At 61.9% G+C, this 21324-nt stretch overlaps 4 protein-coding genes across 7 annotated transcripts; 3 read left to right on the forward strand and 1 right to left on the reverse strand.

Moving 5' to 3' along the window:
• Positions 1-363: 363 nt before the first annotated feature.
• ATXN7L2 (ataxin 7 like 2) lies at positions 364-5485 on the forward strand. Of its 3 annotated transcripts, none has more exons than XM_085527322.1 (11): positions 364-583; positions 1563-1631; positions 1700-1804; positions 1883-2033; positions 2126-2403; positions 2590-2672; positions 2786-3024; positions 3104-3281; positions 3380-3501; positions 3981-4773; positions 5127-5485. In XM_085527322.1, exons 1-11 carry the CDS (start codon positions 466-468, stop codon positions 5139-5141), a joined length of 2151 nt encoding a protein of 716 aa, XP_085383448.1. In that variant the 5' UTR covers positions 364-465; the 3' UTR covers positions 5142-5485. The 3 variants fall into 3 exon arrangements, with proteins under 3 accessions (XP_085383448.1, XP_085383449.1, XP_085383450.1); XM_085527323.1 differs by having other exon boundaries at positions 1566-1631; XM_085527324.1 differs by lacking the exon at positions 364-583 and adding an exon at positions 784-903 and having other exon boundaries at positions 1566-1631.
• A 234-nt stretch (positions 5486-5719) lies between these two features.
• AMIGO1 (adhesion molecule with Ig like domain 1) lies at positions 5720-8294 on the reverse strand. Its single transcript, XM_015885083.3, has one exon. It carries the CDS (start codon positions 7712-7714, stop codon positions 6224-6226), a length of 1491 nt encoding a protein of 496 aa, XP_015740569.2. The 5' UTR covers positions 7715-8294; the 3' UTR covers positions 5720-6223.
• Positions 8295-10384: 2090 nt separating this feature from the next.
• Positions 10385-12724, forward strand: GPR61 (G protein-coupled receptor 61). Its single transcript, XM_015884877.3, has 2 exons — positions 10385-10714; positions 11209-12724. The coding sequence occupies exon 2, from the start codon at positions 11445-11447 to the stop codon at positions 12666-12668; it is 1224 nt and encodes a 407-aa protein (XP_015740363.1). The 5' UTR covers positions 10385-10714; positions 11209-11444; the 3' UTR covers positions 12669-12724.
• A 658-nt stretch (positions 12725-13382) lies between these two features.
• Positions 13383-21017, forward strand: GNAI3 (G protein subunit alpha i3). Of its 2 annotated transcripts, none has more exons than XR_014938827.1 (9): positions 13383-13610; positions 14218-14260; positions 14336-14477; positions 14989-15146; positions 16895-17023; positions 17217-19153; positions 19327-19480; positions 19824-20016; positions 20084-21017. XR_014938827.1 is itself a non-coding variant. In XM_015885039.2 (9 exons), the coding sequence occupies exons 1-8, from the start codon at positions 13493-13495 to the stop codon at positions 20012-20014; spliced, it is 1065 nt and encodes a 354-aa protein (XP_015740525.2). In that variant the 5' UTR covers positions 13383-13492; the 3' UTR covers positions 20015-20016; positions 20084-21017. The 2 variants fall into 2 exon arrangements, 1 of the variants encoding a protein (XP_015740525.2); XM_015885039.2 differs by having other exon boundaries at positions 19024-19153.
• Positions 21018-21324: the final 307 nt, after the last annotated feature.

The following is a 21324-nucleotide window of genomic DNA, read 5'->3' on the forward strand; positions in this document are numbered from 1 at the left end:
GCTGTGTATGGCCGTGGGTGCCATACCCCATACAGAGCTGTGTATGGCCGTGGGTGCCATACCCCATACAGAGCTGTGTATGGCTGTGGGTGCTATACCCCATATAGAGCTGTGTATGGCCATGGGTGCCATACCCCATATAGAGCTGTGTATGGCCGTGGGTGCCATACCCCATACAGATCTTTATGCCCCCGGCCGTCCTGCCCCCCATCTCCGTTCGGTCGTACCGCGCTGTGCCGTTGCCCGCTCTGTGTCTCACCGCCCCCCCGTTATTCCATCCCCTCTCCCCATTGGGGTCCCGTTCCTCCCCGTCCTCTCGGAGCCCCGGGGCGGGCACTGCGCCGCCCGTGGGGCCGCGGGGGGGCGCGCGGCGCATGCGCGGGGGCGCGCTCACGGGGCGGGGGCGGCGGCGGCGGCGGAGGGGGGGGGGGGGCGGTGCGCGCTCCCGCGGCGGCGGCGGCGGCGATGGCGGCGCGTGGGCGCGCGGCGGCGATGGCGGAACGACGGCTGCCGAACGTGGATGAGTTCGCGGGGCAGAGCTGGAGCGCGTGGGTGGAACGGGCCGGAACCGACACGGAGCTGGGTGAGGGGGCGGCGGGATGAGGGGGGAGGGAATGGGGGGGGGGGAGAGTGAGGGTCGGCAACGGGGTTGGGGATGGGGGGGGGGGTCACCGGAGAACGGGGCCGCGCCCGCAGAGCGCGCAGCCACCGGGAACGGGGAGAAACGGGCGCCACGCAACGGGCGGTGGGAGACACAGCGCGTCCCGCAGCGGAACCGGGATGAGGGAGGGGGGGAACGAACCGAGCATCGCCCGTACCGAAACACCGGGATAACGGGGATGGAGTGAGGGGTGACGGCACCGGGAGCACGGAACGGCACCGACGGGACCGACGGGGTGTCCGGTATGGACGGGAATGGGAGACACGTACAGTGTGTGCACGGGATGGCACAGCTGGATGGGACACGGTGGGATGGAGTTGGATGGAACTGGGACCCCAGTATGGAACAGCTGGATGGGAACCAGTGCCCTGTATGGCACAGCTGGATGGGAACCAGTGCCCTGTATGGCACAGCTGGATGGGAACCAGTGCCCTGTATGGCACAGCTGGATGGGAACCAGTGCCCTGTATGGCACAGCTGGATGGAACCAGTGCCCTGTATGGCACAGCTGGATGGGAATGAGTGCCCTGTATGGCACAGCTGGATGGGTTTAATGGGGACACGGTGCCATGGCCACTGAGGAGCTGCTGGCACAGCTGGGGGGCCATTGGTGCCCCCACATCCCTGCTCAGCCCCACACATTCAGTGGGTCCCTGCTGCTGGCTCTGGGTTCTGTGCACATCGCTGTGCTCAGCTGTCATGGGGTGCTGCTCAGTGCCACGCATGGTGCTCCCAGGGCTGGTTTTAACCCTTATCATGATCCTTTTAATGGCCTTGGAGGTGTGTGGTGCTATGGGGACACGGATGTAGGCAGAGATGGGGCAGACCTTGCCCAGTGCTGGATGCACGGAGCTGGGAGCAGCACAGCTCTGTTATATGGATGGTGGGATTCTGTTCCCAGCAGGGCTGGAGATGGAGGAGAGCAGCAAGGGGAGCAAGAAACTGGACGCCATGACGCTGATCAAGGAAGGTAAGCTGCTCATTTTGGGGTGAAATCCTTCCGTTTTGGGGCTGCGCTGACCCACCTGCACCCTGCAGACATGTCCATCTTCGGCCACTGCCCGGCGCACGATGAGTTCTACCTGGTGGTGTGCAACCACTGCAGCCAGGTGGTGAAGCCACAGGCCTTCCAGAAGCACTGCGGTGAGCTGGGGGGATATGGGGGGATGTAGGGGGATATGGGGCTGATATGGGGCTGATATGGGGCTGTTCCATGGGCAGAACGGCGGCACGGCCCGCTCAGCAAGCTGTACTCCAAGTGCCACGCCATCAATGGGCAGCCAGCAGGTAAAGCACCACGGGACAAGGGGACGGCAGCACGCAGCAGGGCTCAGCCTCTGCCTGAGAAAGCACAGAAGGACAACAACCTCTGGTGAGCACATGGGGGTCTCTGTGCCCAACACCCCCCCCTTAACACCCCCCCCGGTGCTGCCCGCCCCCCTCTGACCCTCTGTTTCTCCTCAGCCTGTTCATGCCGGTGGTCAACCTGGAGAAGATCCCCAGCTTCCCCAAGCCGGAGGGGCTCAAAACGGCCCCTAAGACCCCCCCCAAAGTGCCCGCTGCACCACCAGCCCCCAGCCCCACGGAGCCCCCGGGGAGACCCTCCCCCGCGCCGCCTCCGCCGCCCAAAGAGCCCCCTGGGGTGGGGGGGGACCCGCTGCCACCCCCCCCTGTGCTTAAAACAGGGGAGAAGGAGCCGGGGGTCTGCAGGCCGCCCCCCAGGGCACACAAGAAGCTGAACCGTGAGTCCCATAGTGCTGCAGGATGGGGGGGGGTATTGCTGTGGGGTGGGCAATGGGATGGGTAAGTGTGTCCCTGTGTGCCCAAAGGTGGCACATTTGGGGGTGCTGGACCCCACTGTGGGGTGTGGGGGGGGCTGTGATCCATCGGGTTCATGGTCCTTAAGGGTCTGGGGTCTGTGCCCACAGGGAAGGAGTGTGACCTGAACCGGCAGTGTGGTGTGCTGAACCCCGACACCAAGAAGGTCTGCACCCGCCTGCTCACCTGCAAGGTAGCACCAAGAGCAGCGTGGCAATGGGGGCTTGGCCCCTCATGGGTGCTGGGGGGTCTCCCATCCGGGAGGGGACACCTGTGTGGTGTGACCCCCCCCTCCTCACCCCACAGATCCACTCCGTGCACCAGCGGCGCGAGGTGCAGGGCCGTGCCAAGGACTTTGACGTGCTGGTGGCCGAGCTGAAGGCCAGCTCCCGCCGTGAGACCCCGAAGGAGAAGAGCCCCCCCAGGAAGGACCCCCCCGGCACCGAGCCGCCCACCCCCCCTGCACTGCCACAGCCCCCCGCCGCCCCTCCTGGTGCATCGCCCTGCTGCCCCAGACCCCCCCATGCCCACTGCCCGCCCCCCAGGTGAGCACCCGCTGCCCCCCATCTCTGCCCCCCCCCAGCCGTGCCTCCCCCCATCTCTCACCCCCCATCTCCTGCACAGGGCTCGTCTCTCCTCCGACAGCGACCCCGAGGAGGGCGATGGGGGGCTGTTCCCCTTCCCCCTGCCCAAGGAGGGGGGCAGCCGGGGGTCCAGCGAGGACAGCGAGGAGGAGGGGGCTGCTGAGGACCCCCACCACCCTGACTGCCACTACGCCGCCCGCCCACCGCGGCCACAAGCGGTGAGTTGGGTTGGGTGCCCCCCACTGCGGTGTGGGTGGGGGGGGTCACCCGGTCTGACCCCATTCCCCCCCTAATCCCCCCCTCCCACCCCCCGTAGTTCTGCACCTTTGGGAGCCGCTTGGTCAGCCCGGGCTGCTACGTCTTCAACCGGAGGCTGGATCGCTTCTGCTCGGCGCTGGGCTCCATGCTGGAGCGGCACCTCAGCTCACACATGTGGAGGTAATTGGGGGGGTGGGGGGCTGCAGAGCTCACCTGGTGTCGCCCAGTGTGCTGGGGGGGGGCACAGAGCTGTGGGTGGGGTATTGTGGGTTGGTGGGGCTCCCAGTGGGGGGGGAGCGGTGATTTGGGGGGTCCCATTTAGGGAGAGATGGGGGGGGCTCACACTGGGCTTGTGAACAGATATTATGGGGCGTCCTATCTGTGAAAGGGGGCAGAGTGAGGGAGCCAGGCAGCGGTGATCGGGGGGATCCCATTGGGAAGGGAGCAGAGATATGGGGGGCTCCTGCCTGGCAAAGGAACAGCGATGTGGGGGGGTCCCATCCGGAGCAGCGGTGATGTCAGGGGGATCCCATCAGTGGAGAGGATGGAGATCTGGGGGGGTGAAGTTCCACGCAGGATGCGGTGACACGGGGGGGGTTCGGGGGGTTCCTCCATTGAATCGCAGCCTTTTGCCGCTCCCCATCTCACCCCCCCCACAGGAAGATCCCTCCGGCCGCCGACCCGCAGCTCTCCGCCCCCCCGGCCCCCCCCAGCCCCGCCGGCCCCGCCGCTCCGACCCCCCCCCCCCACGCTCGGACCCCCCCGGCTCCCACCGGTCCCCGTGACGGCCGCGTCCCCGCCGGCATCAACTACACGGTGGGATCCCCGCACGCGGCCGCCGCCTGCAGCCAACCGGATTCCGGGGGGGGGGGTAGCCAGTCCATCACGTCCCCGCTGCCGGCCAACATCCCGTCGCCGTCGTTCAGCAAGTTGCCTTCCACCAAGGCCAGCAAATCCTCCCGAGCCAAGGAAGCGGCCGCCGGGACGGAACCGGACTCGGTCGCTCGGAAACGCAAACAGCCGCTGGGGGCGGCCGCCAGCCCCCCCTACAAACGGACCTGCTCCGGGGACGGGGCCAAAAGCAAAAGCTCCCCCTGCCGGGTCTCGCCCCCCCCCGGTAAAACGAAAAGCTCCGCCGTGTCGGCGCTCAACGGCTCCGTGTGTGCGGGCAGCAGGATGAAGCGAGCGCTGCCCCCGGACTGCCGGCCCCCCCCGGAGCCGCGGGGCTCCCCGTTACACGGGGTCGGGATCCCCCCGCCCCCCCCTCGCTGTATTTCGGAGGATGAGGTGAAGAAACGCAAGAACTCGGCCACCTATTGCCGGCCCTCCAAGCCCAAACACGCCGCCCCCCCGCCCGCCCCCAGCCCCGCGACCCCCGACCTGGGCTGCTCCGTCCGTAGGAAGAAGCCGGGAGGTGCCCTGGGCTTCGAGGAGAAACGGAGCGTCCTGAAGGTAAGGGATGGGCGGGGGTATGGGTGTACCCCAGTTATGGGTGTACCCCAGTTATGGGTGTACCCCAGTTATGGGTGTACCCCAGTTATGGGTGTACCCCAGTTATGGGTGGGAGATGACAGGAGAAACGAGGGGGACCCCATCGGGATGTCCTGAACTATGAGGCCAAGGGGTTGGGGGGGGGGGGGGGACACCATGGGGACCCTCCGGGGTTGCCCACATTAGTCCCAATGTTGGGGACCCTGTAGTGATGTTCTATGGGGCAGGACAACGTTTAGGGCACCCAGAGGACCCTGTGGGGCTGAGCTCACACAGCGGCTGACCCCCACCTCCTTTTCCCTCCCCCCCCCCAGTCCAAAGCGCATTAACGGAGGCCTCGGGGGCTTCCACCGCCGCCTGGAGCCGCTGCGCATCACGGAGCCCCGAATCGCCACCGGGAAAAGGAAAAAGAGAAGGGGGGAATAAAGCAGGACCCCAACCAAACCCAAGGACGAATCGTGACCTCCAGCCAAATACCTCAAAACTCTGATCCTGTTCCGTTGCTGCTAAACCAACCCCCGGGGAGGGGGCGGCCGCGCACCCGGGGGGGGGGTCCCGGTGCAGGACTGACCGCCGGGACCGCGGGTATTTATAGTGATTCCTATCGCTGTTTTGGTTCGGTTTGGGGTTTTTTTTTTTGGGGGGGGGTTTATAAAAAAAGAGGAAAAAGAAAGGAGAGGTTGGTGTTGTGTGGGGGGATGGGGGAGCAGCGGGGGGGGCTGTGCGGTGTTTGGGACCCTCGTGGGGGGGGGATGGGAAGCCCGAAATTGAAGGGGGGGGGGTCCTGTTCGGCTGTACGAAGCCCCGCCCCCCACTTACCCCTCTCTCCCCCCTCCCCGTCCATTCGGTGCCCCCCCCCCCCGAGGGCAGAGTGGGGCGGGGGTCTCCGTTGCGTTGTGAGACACGCTGGGGAGCGCTCGGTTCTTTATTGTCAGCGATGCAGCAGCGCGACGCCGGCTGAAGCTGAGGACACGGACACGGGGGGGGCGGTGGGGTCAGGTGTGGGGCGGGGGCACTTCCCTCCCTGGGATCCCCCCGGTGGGGGGCGGCTGTGCCCCCCCAGGACGGCCCCAAGGAGGGGGGGGGGGGCTCAGCTGGTGCTGTGGCTCATTGGAAAGGGGCTGCGCCCCGTATCCAACCCCCCCCTCTGGTGTGGGCGGCAGCTGTGGCCTCGGGGGGGTCATGCTTCCCGGGGGGGGGGGGTCATGCGTCACGATCAACATGCGGGAGGCAGCGCTGTGCGGGGGGGGCGTCCACGCAGCAGGGACCCCCGTGTGCTCGGATGCTGTCACCGGTGGGGGTCCCACGGCATCCTGACCCCCGGGGGGGGGGGGCTCCACGTCACAGCATCCCCACCGCAGTCCTCACATCCCTCGTGCTCCGCAGAGCTGGGGTGGGGTCCAAACCCCCCCTACACCACGATGGGGGTGTCGGAGAACACCGAGCTGACCGAGTCCGGATCCGACACCTTCCTCTGCGCCCGGGGTCCCTCCCTCGGCGCCCCCCCCACCACCGCCGCCACGGGTGGGCTCCCCCCCGCTTTGTACCTCCCGTTCTGCCCCCCCGGCGCGGCGCGGTGCCCGGCGATGCGGGGCCTCGTGGGGGGCTGAGGTTCCCCGACGTTGTGGTTGGGGGTCGCGCTGAGCACGGACGAATTGAGGCTGTCGTCGCGGGGGGGGGCGGCGGGTTTCTCGGCGCTTCGGCAGCAGCAGCGACACGGGGTGAGGTACAGGTAGATGAGCACCAGCACCACGCTGAGGATGCAGCCCACCAGCGTGGTGTAGGCGGTGTTGAGCCCGTCGTGGGGGCCGTGCAGGGTGAAGTTGTGCACCAGCAGCTCCACGTACAGCGTCTCGTTGAACGCCGGGCCCCACACGCGACACGCGTACGTCCCTCCGTCCTCCGGCCGCACGGCCCGGAGCTGCAGGCTGCCGTCGGCCAACACGGCCGCGCTGCCGTTACCCCCCTCCTCGCCCACCCCGTCCCCCCCCGGTGTCACCCAGTGCCGGCCGTGCACCGCCCGCACGCGGCTGTCGCAGCCCAACGTGACGCCGTCCCCCAGGTACGCCTCCAGCACGGCTTCTCTGGCCTCGCTGCAGTTGAGCAGCTCTCGGGACCCCAAGTCCAGGATGGGCACCGGAGCCCGGCCCGGCGCGGCGGGCAGCTGGCAGCGCAGCTCCTCCTGGAAGTCCAGCACCGCGCTCAGCCGCCGGTGCCGGCCCCGGGCGAGCAGCTGGAACAGCGGGCAGTCGCAGCCCAGCGGGTTGCCGTGCACGTACAGGCGGTCGCGGAGCCAGGCGGGCAGCGCCTGCAGCTCGACGGCCGGCAGGGAACGGAGCCGGTTGGACGACAGGTCGAGCAGCGAGAGCTGAGCCGGGCGGCTGCCGTCACGGAGCAGCTCCAAAGGGAAACGAGAGATGTGGTTCCGACCCAAATAGAGCTTGCGGAGCCGGCCCAGGTTGTCGAACGCGGAGCGATCGACGGCGGAGATCTCGTTATTGTAGAGCAGCAGCACCTCCAGCTCCGGGAGGTCGCTGAACAGGTTCTCGTCCAGCGCTCGGAGCCGGTTGGACGACAGGTCCAGGTGGCGGAGGTGCGGGACGTGCGTGAACGCCTCGGTGGAGACGAAGGCCAAGCCGTTATGGGGCAGCAGCAGCGAGTGCAGGTGGGGCAGGCGGCCCGGAGCCCAGTCGGCCCGGAGCCGGCTGATGTTGTTGTGGCTCAGGTCCAGGACGGCGGCGAATCGCGGCAGCGGGGCCGGCACGGAGCTGAGCGAGGCCTGGGAGCAGCTCAGGATGTTGGAGGCGCAGACGCAGCGAGTGGGGCAGAGCCCGACGGACGGCACCGCCAGCACCGCCAGCACCGCCAGCACCGGGACCGGCACCGGCACCGGCACCGCCATGGTACCGCCGGGCGGGGGGGCTGGGGGTCACGGCGTGCGGAACCGCGGCATGGCACGGGGCGGCTGCGGTGCCGGTGTCAGCGCATGGAGCGCTCCCGGTGCCGGTGTCACGGCGTGGCGGCGTCCCGACACCCGGTATCACACCGAGCCATGTCCTGACCCGCCGCAGTCACGGCTCACCCGCTGTCACCCCCCCGTCCCGTTATATCACGGCGCAGCCCGGCTGTGTTACCGGCCGTGTTACCGACCGTGTTACCGGCCGGTTCCGTTCCCCCCCGCCGCTCCGGGCCCGGTACCGCCGCACCACGTGATCCGACCCGACCCAACCCCGCCCCCCGCGGAGGATGCTGCCCTGCTTCCCTCCACCCCCCCCGTCCCCCCGCCCCCCCCCTCCGGGTGTTACCGGAGCCTGAGTCGATGCGGAACGAACCGAGCGGAGCCGAACCGCTCCGGAATGAGCCGAACCGAACGGAACCGAACCGAGCCGGGCCGAGCCCCGCTCCGAGCCGCAGCGACCGAGACCCGGGACGGCGCCCAGGGGGCGGAACCGACGCCGCGACCCCCGCGCACGGAGCGCTGCCATTGGCTGCCGCCCCGAAACACGCGGCCAATCGCGGCTGCGTCCGCTTAACCCCTCGGAGCCCGGCCCCATCCCCATCATCCCCATCATCACCATCATCACCATCATCCCCATCATCACCATCATCACCATCATCACCATCATCACCATCATCACCATCCCATCCCAGCCCTGTCCCCATTTCCATCCCCATCTCTCTGTCCCCATCCCATCCCCATCCTAGTTCTGCCCCTTGTCCCCACTTCTGGCCCTATCCCATCTCAGTGTCCCCATTCCCATTTATATCCCATCCCCATTCCCACCCCACAACTCACCCCATCCCCATAGATACCCCATAGATACCCCATAGATACCCCATCCTCACCCCATCCCCATAGATACCCCATAGATACCCCATAGATACCCCATCCTCATCCCATCCCCATTCCCAACTACCTCCCATCCCCATCCCTTCATTCATCCCATCTCCACCCCACCCCACCCCCATCCCCCATCCTCATTCCAGCTCTATTCCCTCTCATTTTGGGGCCTGGAATAGATAAATACATAAATAAATGATGCCACCCCCACCCCCCGCCCCATTTCTGCCCCCACCCCATCCCATCCCATCCCATCCCATCCCATCCCATCCCATCCCACCCCATCCCATCCCATCCCATCCCATCCCATCCCATCCCATCCCACCCCATCCCATCCCATCCCATCCCCATCCCATCCCATCCCATCCCACCCCATCCCATCCCATCCCATCCCATCCCATCCCATCCCATCCCATCCCATCCCATCATCCCTTCCCATCCCTATCCCCATCCCCATCCTCATCCCTACCCCCATCTCCATCCCCCCCCTCCATCTTCACACCCATCCCTGCCCCTATTTCCATCCCCATCCCCACTATATTGACCCCCCCATCCCATAAAGCAACAGCACCCCCCATATCCCACCCCTCCTCTTTGCCACCCCACACTGGGGGGGTCACCCAACCCGAGGGGCGCCCCTGGGTGCTGCCCCACATCCCTGTGTGTTGTTGGGGGGGCTTTGTTGGGGGGTGTATTGGTGCAGCCCCCCCTTGAGGCTCATTGTCGGCTCTGCCTCCCGGCTGTATTTTTAGCTGCAAACATTTCAACCACGTGATTGATTTCTTTATTAATTTCCGGCTCCAAAATTAGAGGGAAAAGAGCTGGAACAAACAGCGCCGCGATGATGCAGCTCTTTATTTAAGGGGGGGGGGTGTGAGCAATTAAAGGGGAGCCTTGCAATGCAGAGCGGGGTATCCCCATAGTGACCCCCCCTCCCCCTTCAGCCCCATTGCTGCTACCACCTCAGACCCCCCCCCATATCCCACTGCCCCCCCCCCGGGGATGTTGGGGTGGGGATTTCTGTCTGTCCTTTGCTCGTCCTCAATTTCCCTGCTGTAATCCGGCTCTTAATCCCTTGCATCCCCCCCCCCAGCACCCCGGGGTGCTCAGCAGTGGGGCGACAGGGTAAAGGGGAAATGGGGGGGGGCACGGGGTGACAGTGCTGTGGGTTCAAGTGGTTCATGAGGGGTTTTAGGGGGGGGGGGGGGCAAAAGAAAGGCCTGGGCTTGGTAGGGGTCTCCCCCCATCTGGGGGGTCATGGAGCCATGCAATGCTTTGGGTTCATGGGGGTGTAGGGCAGAGATGGTCCTACTCCCAGCATCCAGGGGTTGGGGTCCCACTCTGCACTGAGACCCCCCCCCTACAATGCTGGGGTTTAGGGGGGGGGCACACAGCTGTGGGGTGGGTTCATTCGAGGTCCTGCGTTTCTCACCTGGTTTAGATGGGTCTATTTTAGGGGCTGCATAGCACATAGGGCCCATAGGGGGGACACGGCACCCCACAGCTTTACCCACCCCCCAACACCTCCCACCTGGGGGGCGAGGATGGAGGCAACATCCCCACCCACACAGTGACCCCCCATCCTCACCACAGCCCACATCGCCCCCCACCCCCACACTGACTCTTCATTCTGACCCTTCCATCCCCCAGAGGACCCTCTCATACCCACAATTGACCCCCCGCAGCCCCACAGCGATCCCCCCATCCCCACCAACATCCCCCCCCGGCCTCATTGTGGGCAGCAGGAATGGAAGCACGGGGATGCTGCGAGCATCCTGCATCCCTTCCCGACCGCATCCCCCCCTCCCCATCCCTTGGGGCCATTGGAAGTAGCCACTCCTTCCCCCCGCCCCCCCATCCCCCCCCACACCGGGCCCTGCTCCCCGTTCCATAGCGGCCCATTTTGGGGCCGGGGGCTCCCGTTGCGGTGCGGGCTGGAGGCGTTTAGGACCCAACATCCCGGCGGTGCGGGAGCATCTCACGCCGCAGCGGCTCCAGCAGCACCGGCCCCGGCCCCGAGCATCCCCGCCCGGCCCCGCTTCGGGCCCATGGACCCCCCCGGTAAGTGCGGCGGTACCGGCGGAGCGATGCCCGGGGTGTGCGTGGTGTGGGGCGGGGGGGGTGGTCGTGTAGGGAGGGATTCCCCCCCCACACCCCGAGGAATGGGAGCCCCCTGGGTGGGGATGGGAGGGTGGGGGGCTCTGTAAGGCCCCCCCGGTGCCTTTATAGGGGGTGGCACCCAGCGGGGAGGGGCAGAGATGGGGGGTTCTATGTGAGCCTCCAGGAGCAGGGGGGGTCCCCGGGGTGGTCCTGGTGCGGCCCCACGTGGGTAACGATGCAGCATTTGGGGATGAAAGCAGGGATTTGGGGGCTTCGAGCCCCAGAATCGCTCATTTTTCAAGGCAGGGGGGCTTCCCCTGGGGGAATAAAGGGGGCTTTGGGGGGGATCATAATGGAGGGCATCACAAGTGTGATGGGGACAAGGTGTGGGGGGTGTCATGGGGCCCATTTGCCGCCCCGCTGCGCCCCCCGTTGACGGCTCCCCCTCCCCACAGCCGCACAGCGCTGCCCGGCGGAGAGGAGCGGGGAGATGAGCTGGGTCTGGGGGCACCTTTGGGTGCACTGAGCCCTGCAGGACCCACCGCGGGGCCATCGGAGCACACAGCGATGCCCCACAACCCCACACCGTCAGCCCTAAGGATGGGCGACCGGCCGCAGCGTGGAGCCCTCCCTATGGGGCTGGAGCGGCTTTAGGTCCCGTTGGGTTGTACAGCCACCCCCAGGAGCCCCCATGCCCCCTAACGGCACAGACAGCAGAGCTAAAGACGTGGCTTCGAGATCAGTGGGGCTGTTCTTCATGCTGCTCATCGACCTGACGGCCATCGTGGGCAACGCGGCCGTGATGACCGTCATCGTCAAGACTCCGGCACTAAGGAAGTTCGTCTTCGTGTTCCACCTGTGCCTGGTGGATTTCCTGGCCGCTCTCACCTTGATGCCATTGGAAATGCTGTCGGGTTCGGCCGTGTTTGACAGCCCGGTGCTGGGTGAAGCCATGTGCAGGGTTTACCTGTTCCTCAGCGTCTGCTTCATCAGCATGTGCATCCTGTCCATCTCCACCATCAACGTGGAGCGCTATTACTACGTGGTTCACCCCATGCGCTACGAGGTGAGGATGACGGTGGGGCTGGTGGTCTGCGTGTTGGTCGGGGTCTGGTTAAAGGCCGTGGCCACGTCGTTGGTGCCGGTGTTGGGTTGGTTGGCCCCCGACCGCCCTCCGCCCGCAGGCCGGGGCTGCTCGTTGCAATGGAGCCGCGGTCCGTATTGCAAGTTCTTCGTGGTTTTCTTCGCCGCTTTCTACTTCCTGCTGCCCCTCCTCATCATCGTGGTGGTGTATTGCAGCATGTTCAAGGTGGCTCGCGTGGCCGCCATGCATCACGGCCCCCCTCCCACCTGGATGGAGACCCCTCGGCGCCGCTCCGAGTCGCTCAGCAGCCGTTCCACCATGGTGACCAGCTCGGGGGCGCCCCGCACCACCCCGCAAAGGACGTTCGGAGGGGGCAAAGCGGCCGCCATCTTGCTGGCTGTGGGTGGTCAGTTCCTATTCTGTTGGCTGCCCTATTTCTCCTTCCACCTCTACACGGCGCTCAGTGCACAACCCTTAGCGGGGCCGGCGGCCGAGACCGTGGTCACTTGGCTGGGTTATTTCTGCTTTACCTCCAACCCGTTCTTCTACGGGTGCCTCAACCGGCAGATCCGCGGCGAGCTGGGCCGGCTCCTCACCTGCTTCTTCAAGCAGCCCCCCGAGGAGGACCTGCGTCTGCCCAGCCGGGAGGGCTCCATCGAGGAGAACTTCCTGCAGTTCCTACAGGGCACAGGCTGCCCCCAAGAGCTGCCCCCGCCACCACTGGGCACCCCCAGCCCCAAACGGGAACCGGCGCCCGTCGATTTTCGCATCCCGGGACAGATCGGGGACGAAGCGGCCGAAGGGACGGAGCGGACGGGGGGGGCACCGTGAGCAGAGCGGGGCTGTAGCGTGTGCGGCTGCGGGTGTTAAACAAGGATGGAAGGGAAGAACGGTGTGGGTGTGTGGATGTGGGGCGGGACGTGGGGAGGGGGTGGAGGGGTGGGGAAAACCAATGTGTGGGCTCCGCAGTGGGGTTGGGGGCTCAGCATCGAGTTGGGGGCTCAGCATCGGGTTGGGGGCACAGCATTGGGTTGGGGGGCACAGCATTGGGTTGGGGGTTCAACATCGGGTTGGGGGGCTCAGCATTTGGTTAGGGGCACAGCATTGGGTTGGGGGGCTCAGCATCGGGTTGGGGGGCACAGCATTGGGTTGGGGGCTCAGCATTTGGTTAGGGGCACAGCATTGGGTTGGAGGAACAGCATTGGGTTGGGGGCTCAGAATTGGGTTGTGGGGCTCATCATTGGATTGGAGGCTCAGCATCGAGTTGGGGGCTCAGCATCAGGTTAGGGTCACAGCACTGGGTTGGGGGCTCAGCATCGGGTTGGGGGCTCAGCATTGGATTGGGGGGCTCAGCATTGGGTTGGGGGCTGTGTAGGCCCCGCAATCACCTCAAGACTACAACTCCCATAATACCTCCACGCAACACCGGAAGTTCCGCCCTCTCAGCTCCCATCATGCACCGCTTTACCGAGGCGGAAGTGCCCTGTCGGACGGTGCTTCCCGGCGTGCTTTGCGGCTAACGGTCGCTCTGGGCGGATATCCGGTTCCGCCTGTGGGAGCCGCCCCGGCTGAGGGAGAGGCGCGGTTCGGTTCCGCTCCGTCCCTTTTCGTTCCGTTCCATTTGAAGGCCCGGCGGCCTCCGCCCAGCCGCCGTTATGGGCTGTACATTAAGCGCCGAGGATAAAGCGGCGGTAGAAAGGAGTAAAATGATCGATCGGAACCTACGGGAAGACGGCGAGAAGGCGGCCAAGGAGGTGAAACTACTACTGCTGGGTGAGAGGCCTAAACCGGGCCTAGTAGGCCGCGGGGCTGAACTGGGCCTAGTAGGCCGCAGGCTTTAGATTGGGCCTAGTAGGCCGCAGGCTCTGATTTGGGCCTAGTAGGCCGCAGGCTTTGGATTGGGCCTAGTAGGCCGCAGGGGCTGGGCTGGGCCTAGTAGGCCGCGGGGGTGGGGATGCGCTTGGGATCTATCTAAGTGCATTGGGCCTATTGGAACCAATGGGCCTGTGGGGTTTGGGCCTATTGGAACCAATGGGCCTGTGGGGTTTGGGCCTATTGGAACCAATGGGCCTGTGGGGTTTGGGCCTATCGGAACCAATGGGCCTGTGGGGTTTGGGCCTATTGGAACCAATGGGCCTGTGGGGTTTGGGCCTATCGGAACCAATGGGCCTGTGGGGTTTGGGCCTATTGGAACCAATGGGCCTGTGGGGTTTGGGCCTATCAGAACCCCCAGGGCAGCGCTCCCATGGTGGCCGCACCGCACCGTATGGTGCGGTGTGGCCACCATGGGAGTGCTGCCCTGTGGGGGGTGTTTTAAAGCAAGCCAGGCCTCCTGCTGACTCAATCGTGATGGTTTTCCTTTTATATTTATCCTTTTTAGGTGCTGGGGAGTCTGGGAAGAGCACCATAGTGAAGCAGATGAAGTAAGTGAAGGGGTTGAAGTGCCGCTGAGCTGCCGGTCTGGTTTGGTTTAGCAATGACAGCTCGGTTTTCTTTAGGATTATCCATGAGGATGGTTACTCGGAGGAGGAATGCAAGCAGTATAAAGTGGTGGTGTACAGCAATACGATCCAGTCCATCATTGCTATCATAAGAGCCATGGGAAGGCTAAAGATTGACTTTGGAGAGGTGGCCAGAGCTGTAAGTACTTCATTGATCTCCCTCTGTGTTTGTGCTTTGAATGGTGTTAATGAGAGCTGGAGATTGGGGCTGTGTCTGCATTGACAGGAGACCCCTCATTGTCTGCAATGTAAGTGCTCAACATTAACCACAAACCTGAGGTGTCCCTGAGCCACCTCGTGTTATAGAAGCAGAGCATTGAGCAGCTTTGGCTGGTCCCTGTGCTCTGTTTGCCATATCTACACATTGCTTGTGAGCCTATGGAGGTGTGGGCTGTCACACTGAGGCTCACAGCAGCATCCTGATCCCTCTATGTTCTGCCTCGTGATGAAATGCTCCATTAGGAAATGAGGAATATGATTTAGCCTGGAAGTATTGGTAATGGTTGGACTAGATGATCTTCTAGGTCTTTTCCAACCTTGATAATTCTGTGATTCTGTGAGGCTCTCTCACCTCTCAGCTATTGCAGCACTCTTTAAGCTTGTAACCAGTTCTGATTTCCATTCTAATCCCCCCCCTCCTGTCCCTGCAGGATGATGCCCGCCAGCTGTTCGTGTTGGCTGGAAGTGCAGAGGAAGGGGTGATGACGGCCGAGCTGGCTGGAGTGATCAAGAGGCTGTGGAGGGATGCTGGAGTGCAGGCCTGCTTCAGCAGATCCAGGGAGTACCAGCTGAACGACTCTGCCTCGTAGTAAGAGACCCCTTGGGCCCTTCTGGTGGTGGGGTGGGCAGGCAGGAGCTGCCCTCTGCTTGGCTGTGAGTGCTGTGATAACCAATGTGAGCAGGGCAGCTGCTCCTTTGGTTCCTGTCCCTATTCAAACAGCTGTTGCTTCTGTGTGGGGAAAGCTGCGTGTTCATTGCTTTGTAAACCCAGGAGGAAAGGTGGCTGTGGGGTCGGTTGTGCTTCCTGGTGGCTCTGCGTGGTCTGGCCAAGTTTGAAGCCTCTGAGAAATGAGTTTGGAAATGCTTTATAAGAACCTTGAGATGAGTCACAGCTCGGCTCCCTGCAGGCTCTGTCTGCACAGAGCACAATGCAGCTCGACAATAAGCAAGAGCGCATCTGAAACTGTAACAGCTCAGCAGAGGATGTTGAGTTTAGATCAAGGGAGGTGAGCTGGCAGGGGGAGCGTTTCTGAGATGCTTGCAGGAAAGCAGCTTCAGGTTCAAAGGGAGAGGAAAGAGCTGAGAATGAGAGAACAGATTGAATAGAAAGACAGGGCTGTTAGGAAATGCTGCAGAGTGCAGTGAGGAGCTGGCTGCTGCTGCAGCACCCGGCCTTGCTAATGCACAGAGCGAGCAGTCAGCTGAGCTGCTGCCCAGCACGCAGCCCTGAGCGCCTCATCTCTGCTGTTACAGCCTCAGCTTCCTCACAGACACACTGCAGCCCTTCCTGTGGTGATAGTGTGGGTGATGCTGTGGGTACATGGTGCTCCTAAGGGTGCTTTATCTCCTGCTCCCCTGCAGGGCTGAGGTCTCAGGGTTGGAAGCACATGCTGCAGAGCAGTGCTGCAGTGAGATGGATGGGGTGATGCCAATGGGGACGGAGCCGTGGATCCCCACAGCTACTGAGCCAGGAGCTGGGGAGGCTCAGAGCAGCAGCAGGGCAGACACAAGTCGTGCTGTGGGCTTTCAGTCAGTGCTCTGTTCCCAGAGCCTCATTTCAGGGCGTAAAGAAAAGAAAACAAGTGAACCGAATCCACCCTTCTTGCAAGCTTGTGTTTACCAGATGGCGTCAGAGCATGGGAAGTAGCTGGCTCTGTAAACATGAGGGTGCGAGGTGGGGAAGCGGTGTTGCAACCTCAGCGAACAGAGGAAGCCTGATGGTGGAGGAGGCTGCAGAAGGGCTGCAGGCAGTGTGGGGTGCAGCGGCTTTTATTGTGCTCCAGCAAACCTGGATGTGCTGGTGGGCAGCAGGAGGAGGCTGTGGGCAGCCCTGACCTGCTGTGAGTCCTCCCCGCAGCCACCATGGGGCAGCCCTGGCTGTCAGCTGGCCTTGCTGAAGGTTGTGAATGAACCTGCCTGTTCTTTATGCTGCATTCCTTCCTGCTGGCTTGTTTGATGCATCCTTGCCCTTTAAAGCGAGCTGCTGGATTTATTGCCTCGCACTTTGATGCAAAAAAACCTTGACTGCTTTGCATTGCCCTGAGAGATAACAGCCTTGGCACGGCTCCTCCAGCAGCTCCTCCTGCATTGCCCTGCTGCCCAGCACTGCTCCCAGCACACACTGCAAGGTCGTGTTGGGGGGGGGGGGGGGAATTAATACAACCCCCCCGAGGGCAGAGCTATGGGAGCTCGTGTCTATTTGCTGCGTGTTTGAGGTCTGCGTTGAATACATTCAGTGATGACTTTCTCCTGCAGTTCATAAAAGATTCATAGCGAGAGCGCGGCCTAAAAAAGGAACCAACCAACCCCCCCCCGGTGTTGTCTCTTCTGGTTTAGTTACCTGAACGACTTGGATAGAATATCCCAGCCGACCTACATTCCGACTCAGCAGGATGTGCTGCGCACCAGGGTGAAAACAACGGGCATCGTGGAGACACACTTCACCTTCAAGGACCTCTACTTCAAGTAAGCCAAGAGCATGGGCTCCTATGGGCTCCTATAGGCTCCTATGGGCTCCTATGGGATCCTGTGGGCTGCAGTGAGTTCCTCAGTGCTCAGAGGGGTGGGGGGAGGATCCACGCCCCCAGCAAAGCGCCTCCCCCTGTGCCAGCACTGCTCTCTGGTTTGACTTTTCTTTGCCTTCTTCTGTTCTTTCCAGCTGCTTTTATGTTGGACTCGCAGACGCAGGTACTGAGTGCTTGTTCACAGGAGCAGAACAGCAACTAATACTAAAAGGGCGCTGACTCCTGGCTGCTGAGTTTGAGTGTAACCCCCTTTTCTTTGACGTGGGAGGTGAGGGCTGTCCCTTAGGCCCTGGCTCTGGGCACGTGGTGCTGCCATGCGCATCCAGCAGTGCTGTGAGGGACTCCTGGCCCTCTGTGTGCTGTGCCTGGCCAGCATCCCTGTCAGTGTGACCCACAGAGCTCCCTCTAACCCCATAGCAGCTGTTGGAGTGCAGCTGAGCTCCCTGCCCTTAGCACTTAGCCCTCCCTGCTGTGTGTCCCCATCCCAGCAGGCAGCCCCTGGATGTAGGAGAACACAGTGTTGTGTTGTGGGCGAGTTTCCTTCATCCTCTGGCCCTGTTTTCAAGCTGTCGTTGCTCCAAGCCACTAAATAAGCATTTATTGGCTTAACTTTTAGCTTGTGTTTGGAAAGAGCCCTAGCAAAAAACCATGTGTTGCTTATAGATTGTGGTTTGCTTGCATGCCCTCTAGGAGAACTGTAGTGCTCTGGCTTCTGTCGTAACTTACAAATGGTTTGAGCAGAAGTGCTTTGCACTGTGGAGCTGTTTACATGGCTGAAGGTTTGTCTTCCATCACGATGTGTTTCCAGCTGCAGTTTGCTCTTAGAAATCATTGCGTGTGATGGATGGGGATCCAGGCTCCCTTCAGCATCACAGCTGCAAACAGGGGCTGCCCCTTCCCTGCCCTCCTGGAGACGTGGGGTGTCTGTAGAGGGATTTGCTCTATAAGGGAGGTGTGAGAGCTGCCATCCTGCTGTGCTGGAGCCCTGCTGTGAAGGCTCAGCTGATAACAGTGGGCTGAGGTGGTGCAAGTGTGACTTGAATGTGGATCAGTGTGAGGCCGAGCTGTCAGGGATGGATGCCGTTTCCTTCCAGATTCATGTGTGCTAACAGCAGCCACGGTGGATGGTGGAAGCTGAGCAAATAGCCCCTGTCTGGGCAGAGATCTTCCTCTTTCCTTCTGGGAACCAGCGGGCATTTGCCTTAAATAGAAGACAGGAGTTAGCAGAGCTGCTCTTGCGGCTCTCTGCTTTGACGTCACTGCGTTGTGTTGCTTTTGGCCCACGCTGCACAGTGCCCCCCTTGTCTGCGTGTTTGCTGTGATAACAAATCCGTGCTCATGATTTCTGTGCCTCTTGGATACACGATGGGTTGAAGGGCTCTGGGCAGCCCTGTGTCTCAGCAGAGCAGTGCTGCTATCAGCCGAGGTGCTGCACTGCAGTGCTCTCATAGCCAGGAGCTCCTACACTGAGCTTTGAGCTGCAGCAGCTCACCTGTTTGTTTCTTTCTTTCTTTGTTTCCATGCATAAAAGCGTTTCTTGACCTCACAGTGGTTTTCTTTTAGCAGCAGTGTGCAGGCAGATAGCCATGCTCCAGATAAGCCTTGTGTCAGGCTCAGTGTAAATGAACTGGAAGAGCTGATGTGAGTAGGTGTTTGGAGTCCAGTCAAGCAAACTGGATTGTTGCTAAGGAAATGGGAGGCAGGGAACAAAACAAGCGTGCCCTTGTGAATCAGCAGCTGATGGCTGAACCTCGGCTTGTTCTGCTCAAATGGCTCCAAAGAGAACCAGAGCCCGCTGGGGTTCTGAGGGGGGGCTCTGTGTTGCTCCCAGGCTGTGTGCTCGGTTTGAAGTGCAAACCAGGCCCTTCCATGAGCCCCCCCCACCTCCCGTGTCAGGGCAGAGCTCTGTGTGGCCTCTCAGTGTGTGCTGTGCCTCTGCAGGATGTTTGATGTCGGTGGGCAGCGGTCGGAGCGGAAGAAGTGGATCCACTGCTTCGAAGGTGTCACCGCAATCATCTTCTGCGTGGCCCTCAGTGACTATGACCTCGTCTTGGCCGAGGATGAAGAAATGGTACAATATAGGGGGGGGGTCCCAGGGTCTGTCCAATGGCCCTAGAGCTGGAAACAGGCTCAGGCTGTGCCCTGCTTGCTGCTGTAATGTGCTCCTTGTCCTGTCTGCCCCCCACCCCTCCTCCCCGAATACCTCTGCACTGATGCATCACCCTCTTTTATTCTGCCTTTCAGAACCGGATGCACGAGAGCATGAAACTGTTTGACAGCATCTGTAACAACAAGTGGTTCACGGACACCTCCATCATTCTTTTCCTGAACAAGAAGGACCTGTTTGAGGAGAAGATTAAGAAGAGCCCATTAACCATCTGCTACCCAGAGTACACAGGTGGGGGGCACACATAGCTGGGGTGGGCTCTCCTGTCTCCAGGCTCAGGGCTGGAGTCCAGGGCTGTGTCCTGTGGCTGTGGGTCTGTCCATAGGGTTTGTGCTGGGCAGCCCAGCCTGTGTCTGTACTCATGGGGCTGTGGTGCTGCCCAGCCCACCCATGGGTGCTGATCCCTTCTGGGGTGGCACCTCGCAGAGCTGAGGTTTGCAGGGCTGGAGGGTTACCAGTGGATTTGGTTTGGAGCTGGATAAGGCAGATGGCTGCGAGCAGCTTAAAAGATCTGTGTGCCAAACCCTCTGTGCTGTGAACTGCTGGCTGAAGTGAGGGACCTGATCTCTGCCAGGCTCCAACACGTACGAGGAGGCGGCTGCCTACATCCAGTGTCAGTTTGAGGACCTGAACAGGAGGAAAGACACCAAGGAGATCTACACGCACTTCACCTGCGCCACCGACACCAAGAACGTGCAGTTCGTGTTCGACGCCGTGACGGACGTCATCATTAAGAACAACCTGAAGGAGTGCGGGCTGTACTGAAGGTAAAGCAGAGCGGTGCGGGGCAGGGCCGGGCCGTGCTGCTCCCTCTGCTCACTGCTCTCCCTGCAGTTCTTACAGAGCTCCCTTGGCACAAGCAGACTTTGCTGCCTCGTGGGGACAGCGGCGCGAGCGGGACCAGGGGGCTGAAAGCAGCATGCAGAATCGTCGCGTTCTTTAGCACAACCTTCTGTATTAGGGACCTTTGGGATGGATGAGGGGGCGTTGAGGGTTGGGGTCAGGGCACTACAGCCCCCGTGGGACCTTCTGCGTCGCCCTGACGTCGTGTGGATGGCGTGAGCCGATGGTGTACAGCTGGTGTGGAGTCGAGGTGCTGGGTTCCAGGCCTTCCATATGTAGCTTCCTCTCTTTCTTCGGTTACCAACCCACCACTAGTCTGTTTTTAAAGGTGTTTCATTGGTTGTTTTTGTTTTATTTTTTCCCCCCATTGAGATAACTATAACTTTACTAAACTGTCTTTTCTTTCTTCGCAAAAAAAAAAAAAAGGTTCTTGTTTTAAAAATAAAACCAACAGAAACTCACTGATCTATGCACACACGTGAGCAGGTCGTGCCCGAAGCTTTTCCTCGTAGCAGGAACTCTGCTTTTTAACACTCGCTGTGGTCAGAGCTCCGTATCTCTATGTCTTACAGGCCAGTTGTGCTGTGGGTTTGACCCAGCTCTATGTGGCTTTGGCCACGTCTCGGTGGCACACAGTGAGGGCAGGAGCGGCACTGAAGGCTGCGTGTTGTGACACAGCAGCTTGGTGAAGGGCACACCGTGTTGTGCATCTCCCACAGCCTTTCTGTGCAGGGTCTGTATGGACAGCATGCCTTTACTCTGTATATGTGGTGCCAAATCCCACCCCTTCCCTTTGCCATCCTGTAGTACCGTCCTTACCCCATCAGCCCCATTCCTTTGCTGACCCATCAGCTCGGGGGGGGGCTCTCATTGTGTACAGTTCTGATCTGTTGTAGCTGTTGGCAGTATTAAAATGGTGAGTGAACAGTTGGGTCCTTTCCCTCCTTTGTGCCTCTCTCTGGGTGTGGGGGGGGGGCTGTGGGTTGTTGGTGTGTCTCAAAGCCCCACTGCAATGTGGGGTCCCACCAGCTGTGCCTGAATCCTTCAGCACAGGACAAACCAGACATCCATTCATGCACATCTCTTTATTGTTTGGTTTGGTTCGGTCGTTTCTTCTCCCTAAGTGAAGCTGCTTTGGTGGCTGCAGTGAAGATGAGAGCGTACAGGGCTTGTCTACGGCACCACGGGTTTATTTACAACCGGTAAAGAGCACATCCAGCTCTAAGTAGCAG

The sequence above is a fragment of the Coturnix japonica genome, chromosome 38 (genome assembly GCF_054131305.1).
Source record: "Coturnix japonica strain WE chromosome 38, WE-NBRP24, whole genome shotgun sequence".
Classification (NCBI taxonomy): Eukaryota; Metazoa; Chordata; class Aves; order Galliformes; family Phasianidae; genus Coturnix; species Coturnix japonica.